At 41.4% G+C, this 14004-nt stretch overlaps 1 protein-coding gene across 3 annotated transcripts in view; it reads left to right on the top strand.

Moving 5' to 3' along the window:
* Nucleotides 1–14004, top strand: part of ARMC9 (armadillo repeat containing 9) — a 118333-nt gene that overhangs the window by 53024 nt on the left and 51305 nt on the right. For all 3 annotated transcript variants that reach the window (XM_036997768.2, XM_017679750.3, XM_017679752.3), the window contains exons 15-17: nucleotides 2251–2390; nucleotides 3601–3677; nucleotides 6638–6712. In XM_036997768.2, the coding sequence (XP_036853663.2) occupies nucleotides 2251–2390; nucleotides 3601–3677; nucleotides 6638–6712 (292 nt within the window). The remainder of the gene's footprint in view (nucleotides 1–2250; nucleotides 2391–3600; nucleotides 3678–6637; nucleotides 6713–14004) is intronic.

Here is a 14004-nt window from a genome sequence, read left to right as displayed (position 1 = left end):
TGATTGTCATCCAGGTGCGAGGTTGTCTCTGGCCACTCATAAGGTATAGAGGTTGTACATGTGAGTAAAATCTGAGGGCAGCCTTCAAGTTGCTCACTCTCCACTGTGGGAGACATGCACATAAATGACCAGTCACGGTACATACGGTAGAAGTTCTGTGGAAGTCAGGGTTGGAGCCGCCTGCTTCCTGTCTGTGCAGACCAGCAATCCACCCTATGATCTCAGCCTGGACCTGCCATTACTGAGAACTGCTTCACATCAGAATTTAAAAATCAGACATCTCTTCCTGAACTAGATCTGATATCCTCCCAGAGTCTTTTTTTTTATTAAGTTATATTGAAGTGTACTTTACATGCCACAAAATTCACCCATTTTAAGTGTACAATTCAATGATTTTAGTGTATGTACAGACTTGTATAACCATTACCACAAGCTAATTTTAGACGATTTCCATCACCACACAAACCTCATGCCTGTATAGTCATTCCTCTTTCCTACCCCTAATCCTGGTCACCTCTAATCTACTTGCTGTAGAATTACCCCTACTAGACATTTCATATCAATGGAATCGTATAATGTGTGTTGTTCTGTGAGTGGTTTCTTTCACTTAGCATGATGTTCTTGAGGTTCATCTGTGTTGTGGCATGTGTCAGTATTTTGTTCCTTTGTACTGCCGAGTCACATTCTATTATATGTATACACAGCATTTGCCTATCCCTTCGTCAGTTGATGGACATCTGGGCAGTTTATACTTTTTAGCTATTTTGCATAATGCTGCTGTGCACATTTGCATACAAGTCTTTGTGTGGACATGTTTTCCTTTCTCTTGGCTAGGTCTAGGAGTGGAGTTAATGGGTCATATAATTCTTCCAGCATCTAGATTCTCTCTTGACCACCTCACTTTCTCTTTGATTTTACTAATACTTCCGCTCCCTTGAGTCTCCAACTTTTTCTGTCAGTCCTCTTCTGGACACAATTTCTCCCCATCAAATATAGTCAACATTTGATCGACTCTCGCTAATTACCTGAAGCCTACAAAGTGAATTCTAAGTGTGTGAATGTTTAGAGGGGAACAGCAGTAGGCATTCAGTTCCTATCATGTGTGTGAATTGAAAAGAACTGTAAGTAAAATCCAGATTTATTACTTCCTCAGATCACATAAACACTTCATTTCTGTATATAAAGACAATGTAGCTTGATATTGACTGTATTGGAAAATTTTTAGAAATTTAATAACCATAGTTGAGTAACAGAGGTAAGATATGGTGAAGAAATACCTCTTCCTAGTAATGCAGATATTTACTGCCAATTTTTTCTTTTCCTCCAAGCAGTAATTTAAGGTTTTCTGTTCTGGAAATGTGCTTAATATTTTTGTAGTTTTCAGAGTCTCTACATTGAATGTAGAAAATAGGATTACCAAAAAAGTGTAGACTTTGTTGTATCCTAATAAATTTCGCTGACCAGGTTGGTGTAAGTGTTTAAGAACAGCCTGGACAGATCCTGTCCTGGGAGGGCGTTTTGCCGTAACCTGCTCATCAGGAGATGCACGGTGGCAGGTCCTCCGTGGTATTCTGGTTTTCAAAGAATTCGAAGGCTTGTCCTGGTGATACCGTGCTCAGTCTCAGCAGCTCTTACAGCTGGCACGATGATGTTCACTGTAGCACATTCTGATGAAACATTGGATTTTGTAAGATTAAACTTTGTGAAAAGTAATGCCTTATAAATAGGATTATCCAGGTCATTAAACCACCCTTACTTTATAGAGGTCTGAGTCAGAATGATATTGAGCTGGGTTTTTTGTTTTTCTGTTTTGTTTTCTTTATTATTACAGAGCTTAAGGTGCCTAAACTAGATTATAGTAAAAATCTGTTTTTACTAGAGTCTAGTAAAAATATGTTTGTCAGTTAACTATTTCTAAGGCTCTGTTTCCTAGATTAAGTAGATCAAAAGCTATCAATAAATATTTGTTGTGTATTCGAAGTATACTCTGCTAACTTTAATATTAAAATGGAAACTTTTAGAGGAGTAAGCCTCCTTACTGCCTATGTCTCTTTAAACCCTTAAATAATATCCTTGAAAGGTACACAAAAGGTACAAAAAGGTATTGTTTCACTTGTTGAGTCTAACAAAATATCCCCAGAGTCTGTATCTGCTGCATAGTTCGCCTTTTCTAACACACATTCACATGACCGTGTACTCATGAAAAGTGTCTCGGCAGCTTGAATTCACCTGTGGACCATTGCCTCCCAGGCGCGCACTGCAAACAGCGATGATTCGAGATGGGCTCATCTTCTGGCTGATTGACATTCTGAAGGACCCCGACTGCCTGTCTGACTATATGCTGGAGTACTCGGTGGCTTTGCTCATGAACCTCTGCCTCCGGAGTGCAGGTCTCACGGCCTCCTGTCCCCTGGCTCTGGTGTGGGGGTGGGGAAGAGATCCTGACCCTCGAATCGGGAGTACCAGTGAACCTGATGGGATTCGCTCTTAGTTTCTCTCGTACAAGACTGAAACTAGAAAGGGTGTAAAGCATTTCCAATTAAAACATAGAGCTGTTGAATCTCTGAGGCCAAAGTACCATTCTGACCTTGGAAAGAAAATTTTATATATATGTAATGCTTGCAAGAGGAAATAAAGTTAATATATATTTTTCTTCATCTTCACTGCATTTTTCAAAGGTAGGAAGTTAAGAATTATCATACATATTATCTGAAGATAGAGAAATTTGTTCCCAAGATTGTACAAAATTAAGTTACTGGCAGAGCAAGGATATTATACCAGCTCCCCACTCTCAATCACAGACTTCACCCTTGGGGTCAGGGGTTCTCCTGTAAGCATCTCAAGTCACATATGTGCTTGATTATTAAAGGTAGCGATTTTAGCTTTTCTACAGGTTCCATCCCACTTAACTGATTTGTTACCTGGGATGAAAGAAGCTTCTTTAGAGGAGATACCAAGTCCAGCCTATGGCTTCCCTCAATCTGAGCAGCCCCAGTGTTGGGAGAAGAAGGTTACCTGGGTAAATGGTTCAGGGCTATTTGTTAGAAGTTTCTTTACCCTCAGGTGCATTGTAATCTAAACCACCTAATTGTGTGTTGACCAAATAAATGACTGTAATTTCAGTCTTCTCTTTTAAAAAATAGCATATCCAAATATCCTAGCTTTAGAACATTTATCGGATTTTAATCAGCTTTTCTCATTGTCATTAATTGATTTGCAGAAATTGTTATGATGCTGTTTGAATTATTCAAATACCTGTGTGAGTTTATGATGGCATATGCACTTGGGAAGTGGAACGGTGCTCTTCAATATATTGTGCTTTCACTGACTGTGATGAATAGCTCTGTGCTCTATATGAATAATAATAACTGCCACCATTTACTGAGCGCTTGGAGTCTGCCAGCCTATACTGGTTTAATTCTACATCGCCCTTGGAAATAGGTATTAGTTAATCCCTAAGGAATCCCAGAGGAAGAAACTGGGGCTTAGTCTAGTTAAGTGACTCACCCAAGGTCACACAGCTGATCAGCAGAGGAGTGACGTGAAACTGCTTCTGAGTGTAGATATGTCATGTTTTGTTTTGTTGTTTTTTTCCTAAAGGGAAGAATATGTGTGCCAAGGTGGCCCATCTCGTGCTGAAAGTTCTTTCGGATCTGCTTGGCCACGAAAACCACGAGGTACCTGGTCAGCGCCGCTAGCCCTGGGCTTGGGGGCAGGCTAGCCTGCAATAGCTACTGCACTCTCCCTCCTCCAAGTGTTTGTAGGAACTACTGTGAAGCTATAATTTTTTTTTTTAATTATCAAATGTACGACACAGTGGTTCAACAGTCCCCCTCCCCCTCGGTTACCACAAGGCACTTCTCAGTGTCTGTGAGTGCCGGGCTGTGCGGTTCCTTCTGTTTCGGTCAGCTACAGAGCTGTGATTTCCAAGTGCCGCCCCTCAGGTGCAGGAGGGTGGGCCTCTGCCCCTGGGCTGGGCCAGCTCCCCCCATGCCTTACGTTTCCTCCTCATCCTTGTCCCTCCCCTGATAGTGACACTCCTCTGAGGTATTTAACACATGTCTGTGGACAAGTATGTAGCCTGAATATGTATGTATTATTGTGTGTGTGTGTTTAATTTGCAGAAATAGTGTTACACTCTGGATCTCATTCCTTTCTTATTTCACTCTGTTTTTAGGGCCTTTCTATGGCCTTACATATAGTTCCTTCACTCTCACTACTGCAAAACCACTCCTGTGTGCGGCCCTCCCGCTTGACTTGTCCAGGCCCCCGGGGGTGCCTCCACTCTCTGCTGCTACAGTGGTCCCCCATGGACATCAGCACACTTGCCCCGCCAAGGCCTGTGCCAGAGCTTCCCTGGGGTGCATAGACCCTTGTCACTGCTGGCTCACCGCATGTGTCAGTCTCAGGTCACAGTCCTGCCGGACTGCCCTGCAGAATGGGTGTGGCTGTTCCCACTTCTGCTCTCACTGGTGTCCTCCCCGGCATGGTGTGAGTTTCTAAGTTTTTTATCCTATGGACTACAAGCGCTTTTTAAATAGAGATATTTATAAACTAATTAGCAGAAACTTAGAAACAATATGATTATTCTCTCACCTGCTTTCTACAAACGTCTGGGCAGAAACCATGGCATCATTTTGCACCTGAAGCCAAAGTGGCAACAAAAATATGGCCTCATTACCAAATCAAGTGCAGGGTGTCTTAGCAGGACAGGCCTGAGGACCAGTGGGTCCGCATGAAGCTCTTGATCTCCTCACATCTGTTCCCATTTCAGACAGCTCCTGAGCTGTTCATTTCGTTCACGTCTACATTGTCCTGCCCCGTCAGCCGCGTGAGCTGGGCTGCTTTAGCAAGTGGAAGTCTGATGGTTGTTACAGTGTGTGCTGCGACTTCCGTATTGTAGAATCAGCAAGCTCTTAATTACTTCTAGACCTGAAAAAACACTGTTCTCCGTTTTATTCAACTAAAGCAGTTGAAGCCAGTGGGAAATATTGTCACCTAAGAGTAAAGGTTGTTTTCAAGTGATGGAATCAGTATGCCAGCTCTGAAAACTGAGTAGTTCAGATCTTGTCATCAACTGTTGCCAATACATTTGCTCTTAAAATGGGCTGGAAAATATACCTGTATATATTCTAAGGCCTGGAAATGCTACATGCATGAATCCTATATAGATAGTCATAGTCTTGAAGCCATGAAACCCAGAAGCCGTAAAGAAAAGGATGCACATATTTAATGAACATTAAATTTTTTGGCATGGGAAAAGATGCCATAATCAAAGTCAAAAATAGATGATATCCTGAGAAGAAATTATATATATATAGATCACATATAATAGTTTAATATCCCTTATATATGAAGGGATAAATTAATAAGTAAAAGTCAAACAGAGAAAAAGGCAACTAGATGAAAGGGTAAAGCATATAAATGGACAATGTACAGAACAGTAAATCTTGATTGCCTAGGTACATGAAAAGATTTTCTATTTTGCTAGTCGTCAGGGAAATGAAAATAAAAACAACTCTAAGTTCTTTTTTATACCCATTAGATTGACAAAAATTTTAAATGATATAATAAAGTCCAGTACTGGAAAAGGGTAGTAGGAAATGAGCTCTCCTGTGTTGCCATAGACTGTTAACACAGTGTACTCAAAAGGAAGCTGTCATTTATCAAGCACCTGCCATGTACCATGTCCTGTGCTGGCTTGAGGTTGGGGTTCCCTACTGTAAAACATCAGTTCTCTCCTTGAAGAGCTCATAATAGGGGAGATGTAAGTGTAAGTTTGAAAATATGCTGAATCTAGTAGAGCAGTAGAGGGAGGTACAGGAAGCAGGGAAGAGTGCTCTAGCCAGGGGCTCAGCAGAGGCTCCCTGTGAGATATGTCTGAGCTGAGGTTCAAAGGGTGAATCATAATTTTCTAGGTAGACACATGTAGGAAGAGCATCCCCAGTAAATGAACTGCTAGAACCAGACCAAGGCCGGTCACGGCGCGCGCGCATACGTGCGCAGGGGAGTCCTCTTACATAGAGTGGAATCTATGCGGTGTGAACTTAATGGTGGCCAGAAGGGAGGAGCAGAGGGAGATGCTATAGAGGCCAAATCTTGAAGATGGTATAGAGGGCTAGGGTCCTTAGGGAGAGGGGTGGTTTGGCCCATATTGTAGGATTTGGGCCATGATATGATGGTTGGATTAAAGTGTAAACATCAAAGGTAGAGAGACCCTTTTGGAGATTTGATGTAGCCTAAGTCATGGATGGTGATGTCTGAACAAGAACAGCAGCAGTGCTTAAGGGTCCTATCAAAGATGGCTTGGAGACTGAACACTGGAGAAACAAGAGAGGGCTCAGTGACCCCAAAGGTTCTAGCCGGAATGACCAGGGTAACAAGCAATGAAACATAGCAGGAGTAAGCTTTGGGAGGGAATGATGAACTTGGTTTTGAACTCTTAGCTGTAGCTGTTACTAGGACATAGAAATGGAGATGTCTGTCATTTGGGAACATGCATTCTGGAGCTCTGGAGAGCTGTGAAGATGGTAAGCTCACTCTCCTCGTTAGCCAAATTGTTTTCAAATGAGATGTTTGATAATTGAGTTGTATAGTATTTGAGAACTTGCCAATGACTTGTTTTCTCCCCTTAAAGATACAGCCATATGTGAATGGAGCTCTGTACAGTATCCTTTCTATTCCATCTATTCGTGAGGAAGCAAGAGCAATGGTAAGAAAATGTGCTTGAGAAATTTGTGTGCTTGTCAGTGCCACAATTCAGAAACCATGAGAGCAAAGAGTTCCTAGACTAGCCTTTATGGAAGGACTTTCAGATGGTTTATGAGCTCTCTGAAATTGTATGCCAAATACATTTTTGCAGTTTCTGGGGAAGGAATCTGAAGCCTTTATCAAATTCTTAAGGGATCCCTACCTCCTGAATGATTAAGAACCCACAGTATTAGAAAGTTCCCAGCAGGTTTATTTTTAGAAAGTTGTAGTAGACATTCTTTTTTTTTTTTTAATGACTCATTTTAATTTGGAGCTTTGGGAATGCTTATGGATTTTGTAGTAGAAGCTTAGCAGGAAAGTGATGAAATGAGAAAAATCACCATTCAGATTTACCTCCCAAGTTTCCTGGAGAATTTATGTCAGTAATGGGAACTAGAACAATCAAAACACTCTTTTAATCTGCAGATATTCTGATAGCAGCCATAGGGAACAGAAAATTTGGTGAAGATGTTAAAGCTGTCTGATACTTGGTTTGGCTGGTAAATAGTGAATTCAGTATTTAATGTGTTTACATTGACTGGAACTTACATTGGAAGTGTGAAGGTAGCCTTTACACTTATATATACCTTATACAAGTGATTAGCATCTTCTTTTGAGATGGCAAATGTTTCTAGATCTAATCAGCAAAATCACTGGAGTTTTGTCCTTTTTCCTTATGGCATGTGAAGCTAGCTTAACAGTGTGCATATTAAGCGTTGTGATGAAGGGATGAAATATATTTCCACAGTCAAAATACAGGCTAGATTCAGTTTGAAACCAATGAGACATGGTACTTCGTTTTGTTTACTTAGAAGAATTGCTAAATCTTCTAATTGGTCTTGTAAAATTATATCAGTTGTTATGCCAAAGATAAAAACTTATTTAAGAATCATTCTGTGTGGTCACAGTAGACAATAGAACTTAATTGCCTGCTGCTTTTAAATAAAAAGTCCGCCTTTTCCATACAGAACAGGGAAAAATAAACTTGATTAAATTCTGCACTGAAGAGAAATTCTCAACTGAAAAGAAGGATAGATGTGACATAGATGCAATAAGCATGAAAGGCAGTTGCAAGAAAGACCTCCAGAGCGGGGGGTAGAGAAGGCTGGAGGGAATGGCAATGCAGAGACTGCGACTAAGTGGGAAGAAGAGACCCAGCTGTCAAACACGAGAGAGGACCACTCTTAGAGATCATCCAGGCCAGAGAGATGAAGGTGGAAGGAAGGGACAGAGCCTCCGAGACCTGAGTGACAGTATCCAGAATTCTCAAGCATATGTAATTGCAGCCCCAGAAGGAGAGGAGAGAGAGGTAATGGAGCAGAAAAAAGATTGACTAAATAATGATGAAAACTGGTGAAAAACATAAACATAATAATAGGGTATTTATGAAGTCTCCAAATGTTGGAAATTAAACAGCACAATTGTATTACCATCTATTGCTGCATAACAAATTACCCCAAAGCTTAGTGGACGAAAAAAAAATTCACTGTCTCACAGTTTCTGTGGGACAGGAGTTCGGGAGCAAATTAGCTGGATGGTCCTGGCTAAGAGTCTCTCATTAGATTTTAGGCAAGACTTCAGCTAGGGAAGCGAAGGCTTGGCTAGGGCTGGAAAATCCTTCCACACTCCCTCGCACAGCTGCCTGTTGGCTGGGGACCTCATTTCCTTGCCACGTGGGCCTCTCCATAGGGCTTCTCTCAGCATGGCGGCTGATTCCCACTGAGAGAGTGATCCCACAGAGACAGACAGGGAGCAAGACGCAGGCCGCAGTAGCCTTTGTAGCCTGATCTCAGGAGTGACGTACCATCACTTTCATTTTGTTGGTTACCTAGACCGATCTGGGTACGGTCGTGGGAGGGGGCTACTCAGGCGCAGGAATTTCCAGGAGGTGGGGATCACTGAGGCCACCTTGGAGGCTGGCTACCACACTCTTCTGAGTTACCTATGGATCAAAGAGGCCACAAGGGAAATTAGGGGCTATCAATCTTTTGACATATATTACAAATATTTCCCCAGTTTTTCATTATGTTTTTTTTGGCCACATGGAAACTTTACTTATAATCAAATTGGTTAATATTTCCCTTTATAGTTTTTGACGTAAGTTCCTAGACAGCCTCTGAATTGACTTGAGAAAGAAAATTTGGAACACTTAGATAAAGGAATAAGCATAGGAATCCCTCTGGCGTCTTAGTAGGGGTCAAACTCAGCTAATGGAGAAACCCCCTGATAGCCTGAGTAGAGGAAGCTTTTAGACCCACCACCTAAGCGGTTGCCCATTGAACTGTTTGTAAGAGAGACGTCTAAAGGAGGTTATCATGGCAACAGAGTTTTTCTAAAACACTGAGATTTCCCTCATTTCACTCTTATCCTTGAGGAAGTTTTTAGATTAATAAAGGACATTCTATTCTTTTTGCATATAACAATGATAAAGGAAACCATCCAATGAGAACATTCACAATCTCACCACCCAACATCTGCTCATACACAGCTCTGGGGAAGGAGAAGTGGTGGTGGAGTGACGTTCTCAGGCCACGCTGGTATTTGCAGTGTGTGTTGGCACAGTCCTTTTGGAAAGAAGTTTGGCAGGATATAGGAAGACCCACTAACGCCTCCATACTCATTTTCCTCTGATTTGATGTGGAGAAGAAGAGCTCTGTGCATGAAGATGCTCATTTCAACATTTTTGTAATAGCGAAAAACCAGACATAAATGCCTGGTAATAGAGGAATTGCTAATAAAATTATGGTTCTTTTGCTCAAAATAGTAATAGCTATTGAAGATGATAATTAGGAAAAGCAGTGTGAGACAGTATGAAAATTCTTATATAATGAGGGATAAAAGCAGAATATGATATTAGAAGAACTCTGTTTTTACAGCTATATATAGAACATTTGTGTACTTGAGGAAAACGACTAATATATAAAACTTTTATCAGGACCAAATGCTTTATGGTGGTCTTAGTATCCCCCTCCCCCTAAAAAAGGAAAAAAGATAAATGAGTGCCCTGAGGCTTTAATAGACCATCAAGGTCTGGGGCTAGACAGCAGATCAGAGCAATAGGGTTGCCCTAATGCCCACTCCATAGCCACCTGCACCCACAGCTGGAGTAATTTTCAGCCATGAAGCTTTCCCCCCACATCTAAACCCTGGCTGCACACTGTGCCCCGGGCTGGAGCAGATCAGATGCTCTGTCACTTGTAAAGGCTTCCAGAGTCTCTGGGAGAGCCGGGGAGTCTCTGGGAGGACACAGCCAGGAGGAATGCCCCCACATTCTGCACGGCTGCTCCCATAACCGCTACAGCTTGCACCATGACCCCAGGACCCTCAATCACACTGATACCAGAAACTCTGCCTCTGCTGTCCCCAAAGGGCTGCATGCTGCTTCTACCAGCTGTCAGAAAGATGTCTATTCCCAGGTGCCTGATTCTTCATATTGCCTACTTTCAGATCAGTCTCACATGGGTGCATTTGATTGACAGGATCTAGATCATCTGCCTGCACCCTAGCTGCAAGGGAGGCTGGGAGTGCTAATATTCTAGCTGCTGCCTTGGGAAATTAACACACCATACAGAAGCTTTTTAAAAAGTGCTCATCAGCCCCAAATACAGCAATTGTCCATTACAGTTGGTAAGCCTGGATACCAGGATACTCTCCCCATTTCAAGTTCCTTAGCTTAATCACATCAGAAAAGTCCATTTTGTCAGATAAGGGTAATAGTGAAGGTTCAGGAATCAGGACCTGGGTATCTGGGGGCCAGGATTCAGCCCACTAGATTGCCATTAAATCAGAAGTTCTAGATGTGATCCCCACACCTGTTATGTACTAGCTCTGCAACCTTAACTAAGTATAATTCTCTGAGGCCCAGTTTTCTCACTGATAAAGTAGTTAAAAATGCTTCATGGGAATTATAAGAATTAAATTATTTATCCATGTAAAAAAAAAAACCGTATTCCATGGCATCCATTATGTGTGGGCCTTTCAAACTTAGTGTGTAACTCTTAGTGAGAGGATTAGAAATTGATACAGCATTTTTAGAAACCAATTTGGCAAAAATACTCATATTCTTTGCCCAGTACTTCTTTTAAAGCTCCATACAAAACATGAACAGAGATTTATGTATCAGAATGCTCATTAAAGCATTACTGGTCATGGTGTACAACAGGCAACAGCCGAAATGCCCAACATGCGGGAAAGGATTAAGAACAGAGGCAGAGGGTGAAGAGGTTAAGAGAGGGAGCGCCGGAGCCTGAGGCCATGTTTGAAGCTTGCCTCTGTGACTTCCTGGCATGTCATTGTATATCGTTGGGCTGATGACTCAACCTCTCGATGTATCCATTTTTTTCATCTGGAAAATGGGGATTATTATAGTACGAAACCCATAAGATTGTTGTGAGATTAAAAGAGCTAATACATATAAAATATTTAAAACAGTGCCTAGCACACAACAAGCATTGAAAAGTGTTAGCTGCTATTATTATAGCTGTTAAAACTGTGTTTATAAGTTTTTTATTGACATATGAAAATGATTATAAAGTTGAAAAATTATATCAATATCACCTCAGTTGTATAAAACAGTGCCCATAAGAGGTAGGAAATACCTTAAAATGTTCACAATTACTGTCTCTTAGTGTAAGGGCTTGTCATTTTTATTCTTTTCTTCTGTGTAGTTTATCAAGTTTTCTGCAGAGAACCTGTATCACTTACATAGCTAAAGGAAAGCATCCCTATCCATCTGAAGTAGACATTCACACCCCTAAGGGGAACATTTCTCCTGAAGACCTTTAGTGATGGACACTGAGAGTGACCGGGCTGAAGCAAAACAGAATCCAGTAGAGAGCCGAATACTGAGCATGAGAGAGGCAGGCAAACGTTAGCTGGACCGTGTAGTGTTCAGCGCGTGTCGTGGGCTCTGTGGTAGGTGCTTTGTCTCATGGAATCCTCCCGAAGGGGTTGCTGTGGTTGTGCCTGTTTTGCTGCTGATGAAACGAGGCATAGAGGTTAAATCCCTTGCCCACAGTCGCACAGCCAGTGAGCAGCCAGCCCCTGTGGTTTGGCCAGAGCTCTCCAGGCCTGTGCTGCAGGGCTGCTCCAGACTCGGGACTGGATACAGTCCCAGACTTTTTCCTAATGAGAAATCAGAACATGATCGGTCGTTTGCTTTGCTTCAGCATTGTATTGCAAATGCAGCCCTCTGCGTGATTAACTGCAGGATAGTCTTTAATCGTAGCTGGCAGGAGTGTGAGTTCCTTATCTCTCTGCTTTTTGCCTACTGCTCATGTTCTTATTTTCACACATCAGGTTGATACATAAGTACCTATTTTTATCCTTTCTGTCTACCTTGGCTTTCTTATTTGGCCTGGATTATCTGAAAAGACAAATTATTACTTCCATGATAAAATACCATTTTTCTGATTTATCATTCCTACAATTTATATTTTAGTTAAGGCTTACCTCTTTTATCTAGTTTTAAAAAATAGGTGCAATTTCACGTTGGAAAATTTTCTGTTAAGTATCCTTCCCTAAAATATCCTCCTAGTTACAGAGAAGTTTGTGATTTTTTTTTCCCCTAACTAGTAACTGAGCTAGAGATAGAGGAGAGGAGATATATTTGAGAAGATTATCATTTGTAAAAGTAACTTCTGGGGAGAAAAAAATAGAGAAAAGCCTGCATGAATTATTTGTCTCACTCCCCTGGGGAAATGTTAAAGACATTGACATTGACTAGCTGATTGGTGGTGAGCCTTGATCTTTGGCATTTTAAGGTTTATCACACTGCTTCCACTTGGATACATGCTTTCTCTCCTCTGACCCTTACTTTGGGTGGGGATGGAGACAGGGGAAGACACCAGTTTATGAGGTAGGGAGACATAAAATTCAGCTCTCTGGGACAGAGAAGAGGGGTCTCTGTGTGTCTGACTGGTCTCCCAGGGCCCCAGGCACTACTGACCACTCCCTCTTGAAACGCGGTTCCCTTGACTTAAGGACTATCCAGAGTTCTTCCCTTCAAGACACTCCATGTTCTCCTCTGTTGGCTTACCTGTCTCTGCCCCTCAGTCAAGGTTATTACTGGGTGAGATTCTGTCCTCTTCTCTTCCTACTCGGCTGTCACTGGGAACCTTGTTTATTGTCTTGGCTTCAGCTACTAGATCTCTCTCCTAAGCCACAAATACTTACCAGATGCAGCAAGCACAGTCTTAGCCATTATTGAGCTGCTACTGTGTGCCAGGCATGGGACTGCTGTTTTTTTAGGTATAATTTACAAGTGAAATACATGTGAAGTTCACTGCATTTTGACATAATCTCTATAAGCAACACCCAATTATATACATCATCTTTTAAAAATCTCAAGTTAACTCACATTGCCATCCTTATTTTATAGTTGAGGAAACAGGCTACGAAGAGTTAAGTAATTTGACCAAGACTACACAATTCATTTGTGGGGAAACTAGGATTACAGTCCAGATTTAACCTTTCTAGAAGGTAATGCTCTGCTTTAGATAGTGGGAAGTGACCATGTTCAAAACTATGCTTGGCACATCTGCATCAGTTAGAGCTGTCCATTCTAAACTGGCCTACTAAAAAGGGGAGCTCATTGGCTCATGTACTGAAAAGTCCATGGAAAAGCTTCAGGCACAGCTTCATTGGGGTTCACACGTCACAGGATCCATCCCTGTGCCAGCAACTCCAGATTCCGCTTCCTGTTTCGGGTTCTGCACTTCCCCTTGTGGTAGCAAGAAGGCCTCACCAGCCCCAGCCATATACACTTAGACAAATTCTGAAAGGAGAGAGGAAGGAAGGGAAATAGACATTTGTGCTTAAGTTGTATCTTCTGCGTTTCCCTGAAATCCTGCTAATCATTGTTTGGTAGTAAAGTAAACAATGCATAATGTAGTGACTTTATAATTCTTTTGATAGAAAAAAAGATAGGTGTTTAAAAAGATGCTCTATTTGTTCATTTACATCTCTGAACATATGGGCTCATTTTTCAAAGACCATTTTTGTCCTTAAAATCCAGAAGGAAATGTTTAAATATACAAAAAAACACAGGAAAGAATCCACCTTCGAAAACAACATATTGTCAAAACTAAAGGAATACTTTTGTCGTAACATTTTGCAATAGTTTTGTGGGGTGTTTTGGTTTTTTTTTGCTAAATGTATTATAATTAGGACAATCAACCAAGAAAAAACTAATTTCACTTTGAATTGTAAAAATAATAAAAATTTTGTATTCAGCAGAGAAATTTTTATTGTGAA

The sequence above is a fragment of the Manis javanica genome, chromosome 12 (genome assembly GCF_040802235.1).
Source record: "Manis javanica isolate MJ-LG chromosome 12, MJ_LKY, whole genome shotgun sequence".
In the NCBI taxonomy this organism is placed as follows: Eukaryota; Metazoa; Chordata; class Mammalia; order Pholidota; family Manidae; genus Manis; species Manis javanica.
The sequence above is the reverse complement of the archived record's forward strand: the minus strand, read 5'-3'. Positions and strand labels throughout refer to the sequence as shown.